Source organism: Caloenas nicobarica, chromosome 6 (genome assembly GCF_036013445.1).
Source record: "Caloenas nicobarica isolate bCalNic1 chromosome 6, bCalNic1.hap1, whole genome shotgun sequence".
Taxonomy (NCBI): domain Eukaryota; kingdom Metazoa; phylum Chordata; class Aves; order Columbiformes; family Columbidae; genus Caloenas; species Caloenas nicobarica.
Window position 1 is genome coordinate 6,615,085 of NC_088250.1, and position 19,822 is coordinate 6,634,906.

Here is a 19,822-nt window from a genome sequence, read left to right on the forward strand (position 1 = left end):
TTTCCTCTTGAATTTGATGCATAACATGAAAGAGTGTGCCAGATCTCTGAAAATGCAAGATATGCTGAGGAACTTGGAGAGTAGTAATGCCGAGACACTTGGGGTAGAGAGAAACAGCCAATTAAATATATATATACACATATATATATATATGTATATTTTAATTAGTGAAATACAGCAAGAAAGGCCTCTGTTCAACAGCATCTGCTTGGGCGTTATTCTGCAACCTGGGCAAGTGCCATTATAAAGCAGGGCCCATCATAGTTGTCAGTGGTGGTTTTTAAGTCTTAGACCTGGTTTTGCTGCTGTATTGGAAAGGAACATGAATATCAGGGCATGGTAAGAGCTCTTCCAAGGATAGATGGGACTACTCGAAATGTGATGGCACAGATAAATTGTGGACAGATGCTGATTGTGCAAGCGGCAGTAGGAGTTACTACGATAATCATCCCCCTCCCAAGGAATATTGCTGTCTCTTTGGTCACCACACTCTCAGATCTGATGATTTTTTTGGTGCAAAGAAGGGAGATAACCTGTGGCTATGAAATATTTCATGTAAAGGACGCAATTTAATGTGCCTCAGTAGCCCTAGCTGGTAGCATGTATCAGTGGCAGGTCTTTCTGTCTATGTGTGTTAAAACATAAATCTCCCTGAGACACCTTGCCTGTAAAACATGGCTATTTAAAAATACTGGATGCCACTAGGTGTAGTGCCAAAAAAACCCCAGAACCCCTCAAAACTGACCTTCAGGACACCTTGCAGAAGGTTATTTTGGTGTAAGTGTTGCTGGTTGCATCAGAGTCACCATCTCTGGGGGCCTCTGAGGTGGGAGTTCCTATAAGCTTTCTAGTGTGTCTATTGATTTGATATTTTTATTTTTTGGGGGAGGGAGGAGGTTGCTAACTCCGTGTTGTTTTTTTTTTTTTTCCCCCCTCTCTTCTTCTTCCCTCTAATACACAGCTTAAAAATAATTGGGAACGGTGGATTTTTTTTCCCCTGGAGCAGTATGAAGTTGCTTCTTAATAATCTGTTGGAGGCTTGGGCAGAGTGGGAGTGCAATTGATTGTGTGGAGTTTTTTCCTTCCTGGTCCAAGAACCACTTCTTGGCACCAAGGCATTTTTCTTTGGACTTCTTTGGGGAACAGATGCGTGAAGTACAGTTACCACTCATACATATGGCTTTTAAAATATGGAAGTTGTTGGACTGAAGTGGCTTCATATGGTGCTGTTGAAGGATCAGAATTAACATGCAAGTTTGGGTTTTTAAGACTTGTATAGCTGCAAAGTTTTTTTTTTTTTTTTTTTTTTTTAAATTGTTTCTTTATGCTGTTAAATATTAGTCTGCATTTTTAAGGTTATTAAGCAAAATTACATCTGTATCTCTGAAAATTACTCTCTTTGCAGCCTTTAATGCCTAAAATAGTATTCTAGTTTAATCTTTTCTTCTGGGGACAAATATGTTACATAATGTGTAATTTAAAAGACTGTAAATCTTAATTCTCTAATGTAGACATGTTTTTTCTTTAATTGCAGGTTCCCATTTTGAAAGCCATTAGAAGATATTCTGCCACCCTATTGGATTACTTCCTATACAACTCAGCATGTCACTGTGCCCTGGATTTTATAAGGTGGCCATGATTTAATCCCCACTTCCAATTTCCATGTATTGGTGAAGCATTGGAGCTCTTTAGAGCTGCTGTTACTTGCGTGGAAACTCATCTGTCTCGAATCCCGTCTCCAAAGGACTAGACGTTACTAGCAATGAGCTCCCAAAGCCATCCAGGTAAGGGCAAAACCACTTTAAAATCTAGTAATGGCAGCAAAGCACCTTGTCTTTGTTGCATGAACGGACTTTTTACTATGTTGACGCGATAATCCAGTCCCTCTCGCTATACTACTACTTTGAAACCAAGACTTTGCCTGAAGATGGAAAATTGTGTTGCTGTGACTAGAGATCGAAGGAAATATTGCCATTTTAGGTTTCTAATTGTCGCATTACATCTCGCTGAATGTTGTAGGTATTTTCTAAGATGTTAAGCAGACGTTCAATTTGTTAAAACTATGCTGATAAGTCTTAATGGTATGTAGTGTACTTCTGAGCAATGCTCATGGTTCTGCTGGGGTGTCTTTATTGATACTTAAGAAGACTCTGACTTTTAAAGTACTTTTTAGTAGGAAAGAATAGTTTTACTGGAACAAGAGTTAATTGATCCATCTCAATGTTGTCTGGGGGATTATCCCTAATGTGCCTTGTAATTTAAGACATACGATTCATCACTACAAAATCACACGTTTGTGACTGTCAAGAGGGTCTGTAGATACTCAGTTACCTGCTTTCCAGCTCAAAGTTGTGTCATACGTTAGTGGGTTTTGGGTGTCTTTGTGTTAGGCAGAGCTTTGTGAGCTTGTGCTTTGGAAGAGGGATTTTAATAGTGCTCTGATCTGGCTGCTTTGACTGTTTGAGTTTATGGTGAAGAAAATGACTGATGGGAAGCAAGTAATCCAATGACAGGGCACGTGAAAGTACTTAGTTAACTATGCCTTTGAGAGATTACTTTTGTGACTTCAGTTTATTCAGTATTGGGTTAACAGTCAAATAAGACCGAAGTGCTAAAAGCCAACTAACAACCCCTAAGACTTCAGGAACTGCATATATGTGGGGTAAGAATTTTACATTTGCTTTGGAGTTACTTCTAGCAGCCCGCTTGTGTTTCTGAGGCCAGGAGCAAGAAATGCCGCGGTAAATGGGGATGCAGCAGTGTTGAAAACCTGACCCTCGCATAGGAACTGAAATGAGTTTATAAGTCTCTCAAGTTATTGGTGTTATCAAAAAGAAAAATTCTGGTTTCTACTTCCGTCACGTAGCATTCTCTGAGATTTTGAAACTTGCTCCTGGTACCACGGGCAGCTGGGAAGCTCACTGTGTTTGTGTGAGTCGAGTGCATGTAGTTAATCACCTGTGATGCATTTCTTGCAATGTGATGTTTTTTGAGAGATCTGTTCTTTGAGTAAGTGGATAGTTATTATTTTTGAATACTTTCCTGTCTCGAACGTGAGACTGAGGAGCTAATGGCTGCCTGCTTTTTTCTCATTTTGGTGGGGTAGGTTAAATATGTGCCTGCATTCAAAAACCAACAAACAAACCTGACTTGGTATTGCTTTAGTTTGTAAGGAGCAGCTCTCTAGATATGTGGGAAAAGGGGATGTCCTCCATAGAATTATAGAATTGTTTTGGTTGGAAGAGACCCTCAGGATCATCGAGTCCAACCATAACCTAACCTAACTCTAGCACTAAACCATGTCCCTAAGAACCATGTCTAAATGCCTTTTAAACCCCTCCAGGGATGGTGACTCCACCGCTTCCCTGGGCAGCCTGTTCCAACGCCCGACAACCCTTTCCGTGAAGAATTTTTACCTGATACCCAATCTAAACCTCCCCGTAGTTGGGCTGTCTGATGCTGGAGTGTTGGAAGCCCACTGCTGATTTGTCTTGTTTTCCTTTAATTCATCTGCTAACTCCGCCTTTTTTTGACTGGTTCCGCTACTTTTGCTCAAGTTCCGTGCTGATGGTGTACCAGGGAGTCACAAAAGAAGGGCTAAGGAAAGAAAACAAAGCAGCTCCTTGTGGAAGGAATGTTTCTGTAACGCTAAAAATTGGTTTGCACTGACCTCTTCTACCAGCTGTGTCTGGAGTGGCTCTCACCGAGAAGGCTGGTCTGAGCAAAACCTGGGGAAGTGGTGGCTCAGCCGGGTGGCTTTGGATGGACTTGTGTCATCTGCTGCTGTTCCTACACCTGCTTGACCCTTCTCACATAAGACCTTAAGAGTTGAGGGGTCTGGGAGGGCTCAGTAAGAACTGAAGTTGTGACTACTATATGAGTGTTTGGTAGAAAATAAGACAACTAATAGGGTAAAGTTTTGTCTACTCTGGTAGTTAGCCCTTTCAAACATAAACAAACTGTTGCAGTTTTATTATTTACAAACACAGCTTAGACTTCCTATTGACATTAACCCTTGAAGTGAAGGACATGTCACAGAAACTCAGGGCCCATTGTCAGCTGGTTCACTGGAGATCATTTAAAGGGTGGAAAAAAAAATTCATAGAACTGAAAAAGTGAAGGAGATGATCTTGTGCTATTTTTTACAAAGTGGTGGTTTGCAGTTAGGCTTTGTATGAAAACATTTTTGAACAGTGTCAACATCCACGAAGTCTTATTTCTTATCAAATGCCTTTTAGAAATTCTCCCTGTGCCCTTCCTAGGCATTGGGTTCTTATTTTGGTTGTATTTTCAAGTGTTGGGTTGAAATTCTACAGTGTGTCATGGTGGCTTTTTACCCTGGCTTACGCTGTGGTTTTCTTACTGCTCGTTTCTCTTTTTGAGTCAGTTTTATACTAATTGGTACAAATATTTTTCCAAAGCTTGCCAAAGATGACATCTAGACTTTTCATGTCAGTTATGATAGCTGTTTTGATTATATGGCTACAGGTAACTATTCCTAATGATGTGCATTGTTTAAGGGAAGGCTCTGGCTTAACTCAAGAGCCTATTAAACCTTGCTTCAGTGGATACGAGCTTTCTTCTCTAATCTTCTCCAAACCTATCACTAATGGGGTGTTTAGAAACAGTGCCATAAAATTGTTGCAGTGTAGATGAGTGAAAGTGGTTTGGTGTTTTTCCTTTTGTTTTTCTTCCACTTTCCAAAGCTCTCTTGTGAGAAATGTTGGGTACTGAAGGCTTCTCACCGAACAAGGTGAAAAATTTGGAGAAGACTAAGTTGTCTAAGAAAAGTATGACTTCAACCCCATCATTCTTCTCCCATCACTGCCGCTTCTTTTGTTCTATTTTGGAGTAAGCTTTCTCAGAGAATAAGAAATAACTTTTGGAGAAGTAAGAGTACCCATGTGGGAGAAGTTAATCCTCAAGAAATTTGAATGTGTAAGTCAATCTGTCTTGAGCCCTAGATATAGATTAAAGACCTTGACCTTTGTTTTCTGGGTCAAAGGCTCTCTCCGCAGTCTCTCGCTTGAGCTTTGGGTTAAGACCGGCAGCTTTTGTGAGCTTAACTTGCCACAGAATCTCGTGTTGGGCGCACAGTGTGCATGAGGAGCAGGAGGAGCAGGTGGGCTGACGGTGCTTGTGGCAAGAGGGACACCGTGTGCCCATGGTGGCAGGATACCCACCGCTCTGGAGGAACGACCGGCTCCCTGGGGGTGTCGGTAGGTTTTGTGGATTCCTGGGCAGGAATGAGTCGCTTTGGGTGGAAATGCAGGACGGGGAGGGTGGGGTGGCGGGAGGACCGGCTTTCCCTGCAGTGGCAGGAGGATGAAGCTGCACAGACCTGGTCAAGACAAAGCTCAGGGGCATCGCATGCCCTTTGGCTTTGGGCAGAGGAGTCGCCGCTTCTTCCAGTGCTGGAACAAAGTTGGAAAAAAAAAGCTGAAATGGAGCTATAAAAGAGCAAGTTGCTGCAAAGGATAATTAAGAAAATTAGGCTAATTAAGATAACATGTAGGATTATGACAGTGCTTGGGGAGGGGCAGGGGAAAGCATGTTTAGTTTCACTTCTTAACCTGTTACGTTGCCCACAATTTAAAGCTACTGTACGTAACCTGTGGTGCTGATGCTGCTCATCTTACCCAGGCTGGCTGGGTTGTGAGTATGTCTGGGGTTTATTTTTTTCTTTTATTGACCCTAAAAGATTTCTTGCCATCACCTTCTACCTTCCACCTTAATTTTCAGTGGCTTGAGTTTTGCTATCACTTGGTTCTTTAATCAGTAAATATTGTTCTGCTGATACTAGTTATCCATAAAGATCCATTTAAAAAAACAAAACACTTGAAGTTAATCACCCAACTGATTTGTATTTGTTTAAGGTTCACTTTCCTTTGTAAAAGCTGAAAATCTCCATGTTCAATGAAGCATTTTGTTTATGAAATGTTATCTTACAGGAATTATCCAGTCTGATTGCGAATGCTATATTCTTTCTTCAGAGCTACTCTTGCGGAGATGCAAATTTTATTTACATTTTGAAATGCTGAATGTTGTGATAATTAGGAATATTGAAGTTTAAGAATGAGCTGGAAAAATCTGTAGCAGCATCATTAAGACTCAGAGGAGGTACCAGAAAAGGCAGAAAGCTTCGTGATCACATAGCGCTGCGAAAAATGAGTTAGCAAGTCATGTGCTGTGATTTGCTAGATTGATAACTACTTTTGTACGGCGTCTTATCTACCGAGTGCAAGAAGCCGCTCTCCTTTCACGCTCCATGGCCCAATGAGGCGTGGAAAGCCATTTCGTGCAGTATATGTAAGAGCTTTCCCTGTTAGTCTCTCAAACATTTTGCACCATCCAATAAATATTTGATGTGTTCTCTTTTTAAAGATTAAGAAGTTTCTGTGGAGACGCATTTCAAACTGGCTTTAAATGACACTGACCTACTTTCTAGCGGTAATGAGTCTGTTTCTGTAAGTTATCTTGGGGGCAAGAGCATTCTATCAATAAACATAAGGACTAGAGGAGTAAATTCCAGTCTTCCTTCAGCGGGGCTGGGACACAACTGGTTCTGGAAGAACATGGTGTATCCCTGCTTCCTCCTGCCCATGGCTGAATTGTTCTAGGCTGGGTGTTCAGGCTCCTGTTTACAAGTAAAACGCTACTAGCGGTGATCCTTTCCAGCAATAGGGAAAGCATTGAGCTCGTGGAGTAGGAACTCGGTAGCAAGAGCTACCACCGTGCCCTGGAGCTGTCGCCCTGAGCAGTCTGGTCTCCCAGGTTTGGGGAAGACTTGGACGTTGGTTGAGAAGTAAACACAGCAACAAGACCCGGCAGTAAGAAGCTTTAGTTAGAAGAGCTGCAAACCCTTGCGGATGGGAACTGGGCATGTCTTCATTTTCTTTCTTCAACCTATGACAGGATCCCTACTCCACCTGTGTTCCCATTCTTGTCCATGCGTGAGCTGAGCCTGTCCTGGATTTCCTCTAAGAACAGTATCATTTTGAAGACTTTGAAAGTTTAAGGCCGCTACCGTGAAACCTGTGAAGTTTTCACTTTTTAGAGCATCAAATAGTTGAGGCTTTCCGTACAGGGTTTTTATTGTACCCTCTAAAGAGAAGAATTGTTTTGTGCTTCAACTTGGGGTTCAAGTTGAAGTTCCTTCTAGGTCAGTGTCCCTGCTAAGTACGTTCCTCTCATTTCTACTTTTTCTTTAAATGCAGTTCTTGCACTTTGGAATTCTTTAAAAGCCTGTTTCTAAAGTAAGTTTTTTAGCCTATGATATATCCTGCAGTGCAAAGATGAGAAGCAAGTACTTATAATGAGAGGCAGAGAACTCTGAATTATTTTGAATGAGGTGCAGGGTAGGAAAAGGATATAAAAAGATTGTACTTTTAAAGACTTTAAAGTTTGAGATAGTTCCAAGTGAGACGCAAGCTCTCAGGGACAGAGAGAAACCTTTTTCTATATGGTTACTGCATTTTTGTTATTTGCTTTGAGTCAACCTCAGTTTGACCCATACCGTATCTCATGTATACTTCCCTAAATTAAATTTGTTACTGGACTCCGACGAGGAGTATATTCTCAGCTTTTATTTTGAATTATTCAGCTTGTCTTATTCACTCCAGGCTCTCACACTGTTGAGGCATGTTTGCGCGCCTTCGATGTGGTCAGATCAATTAGGACAGAGCTGATGTTGAAGGAATGTTTCAGTCATCCCACTGATTCTGAAAGTGATTCAAGAGCAGGGACAGAAAATCCATTTATTCTCAGATGGATGTCAGCCATACATGGCATTTTTCATCCTTTATGTCTAGGAATTAGGCCGTCTGGATACCTGTGCTTTGACAGGTACTGCTTACCCTCACTGCAAAAGAAGAAAATTGCCTTATTTTTCAGAGCTCTTGGGCAAAAGCTTTTGGACGACTTTTTTTTTTTTTTTTTTAAGAAGTTTTGATATTGTTGGGTTGGGGATAAGAGTAGAGAAACAACTGCAATCATGTTTCTTCTTTTAGGGTAGTCTTTAGTATTTTTTTTTCATCTCTTAACATCAGTAGAAACTGACCTTACAATCAGAAATTAGCCAGGAGTGACTGAACATGGAGTACCTGACTGGAGAAGGAAGGAAAGGAAGGAAAAATTGTGGACGCTTTAATTCTCTGATCCTTCAATAAAGGCTTGACAGGTCCTCTTCCCCCCATAGGTTGCAATATACCATGAATTTCCCGTCACCCTTTATTCTTTTCTATTTAGGCTGTTAAGCAAGAACGGGCTGTGAAGTGCTCTGACACCTGCAAGGTTTGAGGTACCAAGTGGAGCGGTCAAAAAGTCTGGGTAAAGTCTGGAATACTTTTCTTGGCCAAACTTTTTTTTTTTTCCATCAGTTACCGGGAAAATTAGATGCTTTACCTGCAGGGCCCTTGTTTGCTTTGAAATATTCAAGAGCTCTTGGTGTCCCTCCCGGGAACTACTGTCACACTTTGGCTAAATGATGTGTGATAGACTGATGTGCTGAAATGTTGAAGCAAATTTTCATCTTTTCAAAAGGATGAAGCTAATATTAAACTTTCCACCTATTGAAAGCTGAATTACATACAGAAAAATACTCGTGGGCTTTTTTGAGATCTTTCTGTCTCTGATCTTTTTCAAACCGAACTAGATCGAGATTACTTAGTATCTTCTTTCAAACAAAAGAAATATGTGCTGACTGGCTCAAGAACAATTTAGAGATTTTTTTTTTTTTTTTCTTGGAAAAAAGGATGATTCAAGCTTAATTTTTAAATGGCTCAAGAACAGATAAGCGGTCTTTAAAAGCCCTGGAGGACTAGACCATATCCAGCAAAACTGTGGAAAGCGCTTAACTTCCCTAAGGGTGGTACAACGCGACCCTCTGACTGTGAATGCCTTTCCCTGTCCACCCGCATCTCTGGAGAAACTCCGCTCGAAGGTACCGCTGGTGCCACCGGTTTTTCTGGATGTTATCCCAGGCCCGTGAATTGGGGTGCAATGGAGCATCGTTAATCCTCCTTTGAACCCCAGCAGCACAGGCTTTGCCAGGGAATCCACAGACTAAACTTAACCTTCCCCGTGTTCGTACCTGGTCCGTGCAACTTTGATGTAGCAACATCAGATTTATTTTGAAGGTCTGAATTGCGGAGTCTGGGTGAATTCTGCAAGGATGGCTGTGCAAGGTGAGCCGGGCATCTAGCTGTGGGTGCTCGGGAAAGAGGATAAGAACAGGTGAGATCATGGCAACAGCCATTAATATATCCTCTTAACCTCTAGTCACGTGTGACTCGGAGTGTTTCGGGGGTTGAACATGGTCAATTTTACTCAGTGGTCCTTTTTTTGTTTCTGTCATCTGCCCGGTTGCTTTTTGAAGCTGCTTAAGCTTAGACATTTGCAGGGAATTGCACAGTTGGACCTTGCTGCGTGAGGATCATTGGGTTGTGTTCTTCCTCTTCAGAGCTTGTGCGGCTGAAATCGATGGTTTTTTTTGAGGGTCTGCTGCTTTCCACACCACTGAGGAGTGGAGTGGTGGCATCTGAGCTCTTCACTGTAAGCACCAGAGCTGGGTTCTGGGATACTAGTGGAGATAACTTGTATGAAACTCTTCTGTCAGTTCTGTTTTGCGGTTTTTTGGTTGTACTGAAGGCCTCATAATCCCAGCACTGAAAAATAAAATAAAATAAATCTTTGTGTATTGATACTTGTTGACTTGAACATGAGCATGTAGGATTTTGCCAGTGGCACCTTCTTTTCCAGGAGGAACTCCTAAGGATGGGAAACTCTCCCTTGTGCTGCAGCTGGGCTCTGTGGTAGGGCTGGGATCAGGATGTTGGAGAAATGACAGATGAATTCAAAGAAATCATTTAAAAAAAAAAAAAATCCTTACCCTTTCACTATTCAAGAATCTATGTACTCATTTTCTTTCTAGCTGTTGTGTTGCCAAACCACATAAATAGCTTTACAGGGAAAACTGGAATAGGAGTGAGGTCCAGTTTGTGAGCTCTGAACTGTGGGTCTTGGCTTCGGGTACCCATTTTGTCCTAAAAGGCGGCTGCTGTAGTTGTGTGACCCCATCAGCCTTCATGTAATAGCAAGGAGCTTTGGGGTTTGCTGCCTTCTCTTGGCAGTATTTTGGCTTTTTTTTAATAGATGTTGCTGTCCATGAACTCCTGTGTAATGACACTTTGCTGTCAGGTTTCACCTTCTGATTGATAGGCCGGGATCAATGCAGTTATTTGTATGTGTGGTCACTTTAGATACACAGCTGGTCAAGCTGGGTGCAGCTGGGAAATAGGTAATGCCCCTTTGGTTAGTTTATCTGTTGAGACATCAGAGGGGTTTTTAAATTTTTTTTTTTAATTTTTAATATTCTTACAAAGTTGATTCCAGTATTTTTGATCAATTGACAGTTTTTTAGGCAGAAAACTCTTAAAACCTGGTGATTTTAAGATAATCCACGGAGGAGGATTTTTTGCTATTCTGTTTAGGTGTTCAAAACTTGGACTTTCCAGTTAATTTTCCCTTTAATTGTGACATTTGTTTTATGCTGGCTGTTTTACACATCTTAGTTGAAAACCTTTTTTTCACACTAGTGTGTTTTGTACAATGCTTGAGCTGTCCTTGTGGGAAAACATAAAAGCCTGAACTAGTCCCAGCTAATACCCCTCTCTGGTGAAAAATAACCCAGAACAATAAGAAGACCAGAGCTCATATACCAAACTCCGATTGTCCATCCAAGCATTCAATCTTTGACATCTGTCACTTTAGGAAAAAAATCTCTGAAACTTCCAAGTACTTGCTTTATTCTAAATAAGGTACCACTGGTCTCATACAACCTTTGCCAGGAGAAGGCATGTGATCCTTTCAGCTTAACAAACCGAGAAGAAGGGCTTTGGCATCTGTTCCCTGCCAGCAGCAAGTATCTGATTGGCATTAGATTTTTTCTTTTTTTTTTTTTTCTTTTTTCTTTTTTTTTTTTCATTTTTCTCCCGTTTCCAGCAGGTGGAAGGCCTGTTCTGCAGGCTCGTAACTCTTGACAGGTTTATCGTGATGGCTTCTTGGCAGGTAGGGGTGATGCTGTTCGTTCAGTCTGCCTGGAAGATTTTTGGCTTTTTTCTTTAAGGTGTAGCTTCGTGCAGTAGTTTTTTTCAAATAGGTCCTACGACTTTTGCCTCTGGTTTCCTTATTTGTATCCAGAATTGCAGCAGGTAAAGCCAGTGACCAACTCGCAGGGTCAATACACCTTAATCATCGCGTCCACCTCCCCAAATGCGTTTGAGACAGGGTGATCTGAACAAATGTAGCATCAGTTTATGTTGACAAAAGTTTGGGAACACTCTGAATTGGTCTTCTCATGTGTTTTCTTTTTTACAAGGAAAGGTATGTATAATAATTCTGTTTGGGCACTGGCCTCTTGTCATTTCCAAAGTCTTCTTCCAAAGCTGCTGTGTGGAAGTTGCCATTTTAATTTTTGTTTGTTTTATTTAGCATTTTGTTTTATTTTGGTGTTTGTTTGTTTTGATTGCATTTGTCCTGCAAGACTTCAACTTGTTTTTAGCCGTTCACTGAAGCACTTTCTAACCGGGTGCTTAAAGAGAATTCCTGCTTCTCCGCTGATTAATTTCTGGCACGAAGCATGAAATAGCTCCTGCATCAATAAATCGTCACAACCTTTGCTTGTCTCTGTCAGCGTAAATACAGTTGGACTCTAACATGCCCAAAGTAGGCCAGAGATTGCTAATTTTGCAGCTACAAAGTGGTCATGTCCAGGAGAGCACTGGTGATGTGTGTGCTCAGTGGGGTATCAGAGCTGCTGCATTTCAGGTTACAAGTTGCACATCTTTCCCCCCCCCATTAATGTTTTAGCTTCTGGAATTGTGAAACAATATCTTTTTATATAAAATACAACTTAGAGCATAATGCTTTTAGGTGCATTTGTGTAATTTACTAGAACAAAAGTACGTGTTTTTAATACCTATGAGCAAATGCCTTTCTTGCTGTACCTCTGTCGCTTGGGTGATGTCTGTGCTAGTTGTGAAACACCGATCGCCAACCTGTGTCACCCTGGTACACCAGGCTTTGCTGATGTCTTCAGTGAACTCGAGTGCTCCTCACACCTATTTACCTCTTGCTGTGCTGGTATGTATCAGCTGTTTCCCAGCTCGGCTGGTGCAATCCTCTGCTACCTGCAGCTTGTCACATTGGAGACGCAGCCAAGCTCAGAAGAGCATCTGTGATGGTTCACGGCTCTTCCTGCTCCAGGATCTTCAGAGGGGCTGCTGAGAGAGCCTGAGACCTCGTTTCACTTCATCTCTGGTCACTTGGGAAGGCTCGCTTTGGAGCTGGTTGCTTTTTTTTTTTCCTGGTAATCCTGCAAAGCAGAACTGGTGTTTGCTTTTGTAGGGAGAATACAGATAGCATTGCACAAAAGAACAGGATGTTTTAGGGATAGTTGCTTAAAGTAATTGGGCAACAGTTATTTGATCTTTAGATATTCTTGCAATCTGATGAAAGAAACTTTCTACAAAGCCATTTGCTTGAACAACTGTAGTTGTGCAAACCATGCACTGAATGCTTCAAGAAATGGAAGGTAAGAAACCTGGTAAATGACTTAGCAGATTTTAAAGATAGGACAGAGCTTAATTTTGGGGAAATGTCTGTATTTATTAGGTAGGAGGAAGAAAACTTGGATTTAATTGCAAGGATGACAGCACATTTCAAGAATGGCATTCTTGAATTCTTGAATGGTGTTCTTGAAATGTGCTGTCATCCTTGCTATCTGTGTGTGATCCAGTGTAAGAGATCCAGTTGTAAGCCTGGGCTCATTTTAGAAGCAGGAAAGAAAGAATTACAACAGAAAAGTAAAGCAAATACTCGTCACCCATCTTCAAGTTGCTTTTCTTTTGCAAGAAGCACTGAGGTGTTTTTGTTTTTTCTCTGAGTGAAGTAAAATCCTTCTTTCCATAAGCTTACTATTGGTGGTATAGTAGAAATGACTCAGTACTATGAAATGTTGTCCTGCTGATTAAGGCACACTAACAAAATGTCTATAAGAGATAGACGTAGATTTAAAATCTTTTTTTCCCCCATCTCACAGAGCAGCTGCAGTCTGACTCTTTAGAGTCAGTCTTTCTGCGTTTTGGTTCTTGTAGAGAAGCTTGAGGGAGCTGCTCAAGAGGCCGAAATGATCCATGTACAGCTGCTCGTCAGCGTGAATCAGAGGTTTGGATGAAACCTGCTGGTTCCCCGACACTCCGTCGGTTTCTCCTTGGAGAATGCCCTCATGAAACAGCCTTTTGGGTCTTTCTGGAAGCATCTTCCTCCTCCCACTTGCATCACTGTACCAGTGCCCCCGCAGCTCCCTACCTGTAAATCGAGTAGTTGAGCAGACATGATGGACCAAATGGCAGAGAAATGTTAAGAATATTTCTGCGGTTTAGGTGTACGTTCTTTTTTTATTCTCATAATCTGTGTCTAAATACAAACAAAGCTGCTGGGGCCGGGGCGGAGGGAGGAATTCCTAGGCATCCCACTCCTGGATGGAAGCTTTTGAAGTTACTTTTGCTGATTTTTGAGAAACCACCTGTAGCAGCTATCAAACAAACTGTTCGTTTCACAATAAACTTGTGTAAATATTATTTCTGTCCTTTGAAAAACAATCTGTTGATCCTAATGCCCGTGTCAGCCAACTGCACGCAGGAGGAAGCCTGAAAGGGCAAGCCCTCCTGTGATTTGTACCTTTAATTACTTCCAGAGAAATAATACCTGTCTATTTGATGAGAAAACTGTCCACTTAAAGTCAACTTTCGTTGCCAGAAAGGAGAGTGTGGCCTGTTCTTAGCTCCAAGTAGGGATTTGACAAGCTCTGTCTTTTCTAGTACAAGAACATTGATCTTGTGCCAAGTGTTGGAGTTATAGCATCCATATCTCCCCTTTCTCTTCCTCTTCCTCTCTTTTAGGTGTAAAGTAATATTCATAAAGAGTTGTACATGTTTTGGTCAAGTTTAATGTGTATGTGCAGAGAATGTTCCCCCTCCCTCCCATTTTTCCTATTGGAGCTTGAGTCTTGAGAATGAATATATTTCTTTAAAAATACTTCACGATATAGTTTGTTTAGTCCTACATCTGAGATGTGTCTGGTGGCGCCAGAGAAGGCACAAGTTGTTGAACGTTGCAGGAAAAGGTGGTAATATCACCGTGGCTTTTTGACAGCCGCTTGTCCATACCTGTATTGGTGTGCAGACTGCGTGTGCTTTTCCTTCTTTTAATTCTAAAGTCAGCTGTTGGTAGTTATGCTTTTGTGCCATTCCTGTACCGAGAGTTGTGTCTAGCCTGAATTGGAGGATCTTGGCAGACAGTGTTTGCTCAGGAGTGCATGATGCTGTTAGGCTGTAACAAGGTGGTTTTGAGTTGGATCAGGGATGTGGGGTTATGTGCATTCATGTGTGCATATATATATGTCTGTCCTAACTCTGCCTTTGTTGTTAAAGTTTGACTTTGTCAAGGATTCTTTTGTTGAAGTTGATTATGGGGTCACCTTTTGGTTCAGATTCCACCTCTGCAGTGGGTGCAGGTCGGCTCCTGTTCACTAGTGCATCTGATGCTGCTGCGTGGGTACTTGTCTGTCTGTCCAGGTTCCTCCTGTCCGAACCGGCGAAAGTTTATTCCTTAGGGCTGTGTTCAGCTCAGGCTGTGCTTTTCTGCAGCATGATGTTGGATCAGGGTATTGTTCCCTGCTTATCATCACGCATGCACTCATTTTCCCTCTTTCAGGTGTCTGACATACCTTTAAATAAGTGGGGCATCAGTGTGGTGTGGTATGGATGATAAGTGATGCTGGGCTAAATACAGACTTCCTAATTGTTGAGTAAAGCTGTATGTTAAATCAAGGTGTGCTTTTCTTTTCCTTTTCCCTGGGAAATGGGCACTAAAGAGCTGGAGATTAAATACCCACACTAATCGGGGTGGGACATGTCATGGTTGTTTCCTTCCAAGGAGGTGAGGGTTGGTTCTGGGAGCTTTCTGGGCTGCTGTTTGAGCAGGGATGGAAGGTCCCCATGTCTGCCCATTACACGTTGAGTTGTCTCCGAGTTCCTTCGTGCCTGAGGTCCCACAAGGTGACCTCTGAGGAGTTGCTGCTGCAGCATCAGCTTCACCAATGCTTGTTCTTTGAGCATCCGACCTCTTGGTAGAGCCCATCACAGCATGCACAGAGCGTGGCAGGTTGCATCTAGCAACGTTTCATACATTTTTGGGTTTGGCCAGCTAGACACCATCTACAGAAACGCCAGCCTTGGTAAACTTAGACTGGAGAAGCAAGTTAAAACTGGACACACACAGTGTCGCCTTTGCGTAGCCAATGAGTTAGTAATGCTCTGAGTGTGCTGGTGTCCGAGTAAGGTAGATGATGCTGCTGCTGAGTAGGCGCTTTCATGCAAAGCCAGACCTTATTCTCCTTGCCGTTGTCCTGTTAAAGCTGTGATACCTGTCGGACCCTCAGCAGCTCCTCATCAATACCGAACTGGAGGGAGGGCAGCCCACAGCAACCCACCCATTGATCGGGACTTTTAGCAGGGGCAAGGGGCCTTTGTAGCCTAAAACCGTATCAGTTACCTTCCTCTGGACGAGCCCTTTCTCCTGGGGAGGGTGAGCTGGGAGCAGGGCTGGCACAAAGGACTGTGATTGCTGTGTTTTGCTTCGCTTTTTGAGCTCCTGAAGCCCATGGAGCTCTGCAGAACGAGCTTGTTTTTATATTGAAATGATGATGCTTGTAGTTGGTTTAGACACAGATGTACTTGTGGCTTTAGCGAGGGAAAGTATGAGATGTAGTTGTGTTGAAAGTTTTTTGTTGTGCTAGAAACTCCACTTTTGCTATTGTAAGAAACAAATATGGGATTATTTCTTTTGAACTGTAGTAGCTTCCCTCCCCAATATCTTAAACAGGAATTATTTTGTGCTGAGAAGTAAGTAATGTTTAGAAACTGTTATCAGTGAGATTGTAACTGGCTCTTATTTTATAAGAGGCAGAATGCTCGGTATTCACTCTCTTAATAGTTGGAGTTTTTTTACTGTTTTCCTGCAAGACCGTATTTTCATCATCTATGAGCTTGACTGTTTTTGTCACATTTGCAAGTTGTTAATAACATCCTGTTTTGTCAATATATTCATCATATTGGCAAATTTTAAGTGATTTATCAGCTTAGATCCACTTTATTTACCACTCTGCTGCTTCCAAGTTAGTAATTTTGCTGACGAAGCCATGCGGAGGGTACTTTTGTGCACAGGGAAGATGCGGGGAGGAAAACTCGGACCAGGGTGTTTCTCCTCCCTCCTCCTCCCGCGCTGAAATTAGCGGAGCCTGCTGGACACTTTTCACTGATCGCCCGCTGCTTCCTTTAGTTAGAAAGTTTCTGACTTGGAGCTTCCACAAAACGTGATTCATGCGTTAGATGCAGTCAGAGGTGTTTGAGCTGTGCGGCTCTTCAGCACAACTGAAACAGAAAATAAATTCCGCTTTACTTTGGGTGTTTTTTTTTTTTCCCCCCCTGCACTAGTATTCGACTTGTGAAATGCTGCTGTGGACCTCTTTCCAGGATAACGACCACTGAAACATCTAATTGTGGATGAGTCTCTCATTCCAAGCATCACATGCTTTCTGATGCGTGGTGCAGATTCTTCAGACCGCTGACCTTTGCAGAGCGCCCTTGGCTGTGCCAGCAGAGAAGCGCGCTGGCAGCTTAAAGATGTTTTGTCTGGCGTTTGAGCAGAAGCGAAAACTTATTGCTGGTGGAAACAGATGAGAGGGCAGAAAATGCAGCGTGCGCCGAGGTTTTGGATGTCTGGCATTGTCTGATGGTGATCGGCCGTGGCAGTTTGTTCTTCTGTGTTGAAAGGTGACGTTAATGTTGAAAGCTCGGGGGGGTTAAGCACAAATCGGGCAGTCGTTTTGAAAGCTGTGTTGTCAGTCGTGGTTTGCTGGCCGCATGCAGCCCTTTATTAATTGGACCGTCCTATAAATAAGCAGTTGTTTGCAGCCTTACACGCGCGACTGTTTGCAGTGCTGCTGCGCTGGGGCAGAGAAGCCAGATGTCACAACTCGCTCCCCATCGCTCTCAGCACGTAAAGCTACGGGAGGAAAACACCTACAGCTCTGGAAGACACAATAGCTGAGTGGAGGGAGCTGGGGGTGATGCGCGTGAAGGATGTGTGATTTGTGATACCGGAGGCTTAAAGGCAAAAATAGCATCATTTGTAATAGTAAAAGTGAAGGCTTCTGCACTACGCCCTTGCATTCTGCCAGTCTGTAATGAATGGAGGAGTAGTTTGCTTACAGATGACAAGCAGGAATGAATAAGCACTTAAAATTTTGGTGCTGAAGAAACAGCTTTTTCATCTTGGCCTGCAAGGAAGTCAGAGCTATGTAGCCCCTTTTCTCACACTGCTCTAAATAAAAATGTCAGGAAGCGTAAAATTAAGACTCTCTCTACATCCTTCATCCTCCCTGTGGAGTTCACTGTTCTGCTCTTGGTGCGCTCGAGGATTTGTTATGACTAGAGCTGTGTGCTGATTTCTTTTTTCTTTTTTTCGAGAGGAACCTTTTCCTCCCTTTTTTTTTTTTTTCTGCCCCCCATCAGCAGGAGGAAGTATTCAAAGAACAATCCACTGCTTTGAACTTCTTCACCAACTATAAACATCTCGTCAGCATGGGCTAGGAGATGATGTAGGCACGGTCTCATACTGGGAGTGAGTTACGGTATGCAAACCAGATTTGAGCTGGAGGATAACCCAAGTTAGGGACTGGTTTATCCACATCGAAATGTGAAGCTGTTTTTCCTTTTGGCTAGAGGGTAGTTGCCCTCTTGTCAATGCGACGGTTTCCCCTGGGAGTGCGTTGTGTGTTTGTCTCTAGTGTGAAATGTTTCACACAAAGGAGAGCGGGATCCATCATGGATTTTGCAGTCGAAATAGCAGGTAGTGTAAATGATGCTTTCCTTGCTGACACAGGGTGCTGGGAACTGGTTGTTAACTTTTTCCTACTCCAATAACACGTTTTTACCTGGATTACAAATTCCGCCTTGCCTAACTACCAAAAAACAGGCTACCTTTGAGTAATACACCCAACTGGTAGGATTTCTGAGATTTCTGTAAGAAAGCTCTTGCAGTTAAATTGTTTTAGGTGTGTAATTGCGACCCTGATGTGTTTTAGTAGATTGACATCTAAAGATCTTTTGAAGGTGAAAGAGAAGAATAAATACGTTAATTTTGATACTTCAAGAACTAAGTTGGGGGGGTGGCTTGTGTTAGGTGTAGGCAAAGCGCCAGAATATGCCATCCCTTGCAGTGTCCTCTGAAGGGCTGTTGGCTGGAGCAGCTCTGCTCCTTGCTGCTGTCCTCCGGGCTGATGCATCTGCGCTTTGTTTTCATGGGACCTCCTTAGGATGCCTTAGGTATCTTAGTGTTTGGTGTTTTGTAATGGGAAGTGGCATTGCCTTTTTGGTTTTTTCCCCTCTTTCCTAAGCTGCTGCTTCAAATACTTCTTCCTGGGCTTGCTAAGAACCTAGCGGGGAGATGTTCAGAGGGGAAAAAGCACCTCATGGTAAGACGCTGAATACAGCTAGGTACTGTCTTTTGTGTTCTAAGATTAATACTATTAATTACTTGCTTGGTGCTTCATGATAAACTTGTTAAGACATGGCCAGAAGTGATTCTTCTTCACTGGCAAAATACCCTTTTTGCTTTTGTGTTTGCCAGAGCTGGCAGTGGATACTTGTAGCACCTGAGGGATAGGCTTCTTGAAAACTATGGTATTTTGGAGTGTTTTTCCACTTGTCCACCCAAGACTAATGCCTTCAACATTTTTTCATATCATCTACACACCACATAATGTAAATGTGTGTGGATTTATGTAAGAAGAAGGTGGGGAGAAAAGCCATAATTGGCCTTTGGAAATCAGAAAGCATTAAGGTGATATCCATCAATGCTTTTATTATTTTTCATATTTGGCTCCAACGTAAATGTCATTAACCTCCTACTTGGAGAGGTCCCATCCGCAGGGAGCCTTGGCAGGCTTTTCCCAAACAAATCCTCGGCATCTTGTACCCGCTCTTGTTGGTTTGGTTCAGATGTCTGAGCTACCTGTTGGCTCTTAGGGCTTTCAGACACTGCAAGCTGCTTTTGTAGAGTACAGAAACTCTTTTATTTTTAGAAAGTTGCAATGATTTAAAGATGAGATTTATTCCATTTCCACTAACAGCAGTGTTAGATGCCTGCAAGCCTGACTATAGTTAGGTGTGTGAAGGAGTTAGTCACTGCATTTGTTTGAACGCCTTTTAGTAGGGTGAATGAAAGAGGAGTTGCTTGCAACGCGATTCACTGAAATCTTTAGGTATCAAAAGGATACCCATCCTGCAAAATTTCCTGTGGGTGGGTTTCTCCAGAGAAAAATGATAATTACTTCTTATAAGTGATTGTGCATGATACACAGTTAAAGGCTGCATGATAAGAATATGTGCCTGGTTTTATGCAATCTCTGCTGCATGTTAGGCCTTCTTTTCTCCATGCCAGACCCCTTGGTCCCCTTAAGGGACAAAACTGACACCCTCAAATTGTAGTGGTTGTTACTCTACTACTTTTATTCTTCTCGTGCAGGGTGGGTCCCATGTTCGCTTCTTTTAAGGACTTGCGGTGGGCCAAAATGGGAGGGTCTCTGCTGGAATTGGTCTTTACAGAGGCTATAATCCCATTATCGAGTGCTGTTCTTGAGCAGGCTGAAGGCATATCTAGCTAGTGTCCTGCCTGATAGCGAGCAGCAGGACATGTT

General features: G+C 42.5%; 1 protein-coding gene across 9 annotated transcripts in view; it reads left to right on the top strand.

The window, feature by feature from the left end:
- HDAC4 (histone deacetylase 4) overlaps positions 1 to 19,822 on the top strand; it is a 231,084-nt gene that overhangs the window by 23,264 nt on the left and 187,998 nt on the right. For all 9 annotated transcript variants that reach the window (XM_065637251.1, XM_065637248.1, XM_065637254.1 and 6 more), the window contains exon 2: positions 1,535 to 1,784. In XM_065637251.1, coding sequence (XP_065493323.1) covers positions 1,763 to 1,784 — 22 coding nt within the window. In that variant the 5' untranslated portion in view covers positions 1,535 to 1,762. The remainder of the gene's footprint in view (positions 1 to 1,534; positions 1,785 to 19,822) is intronic.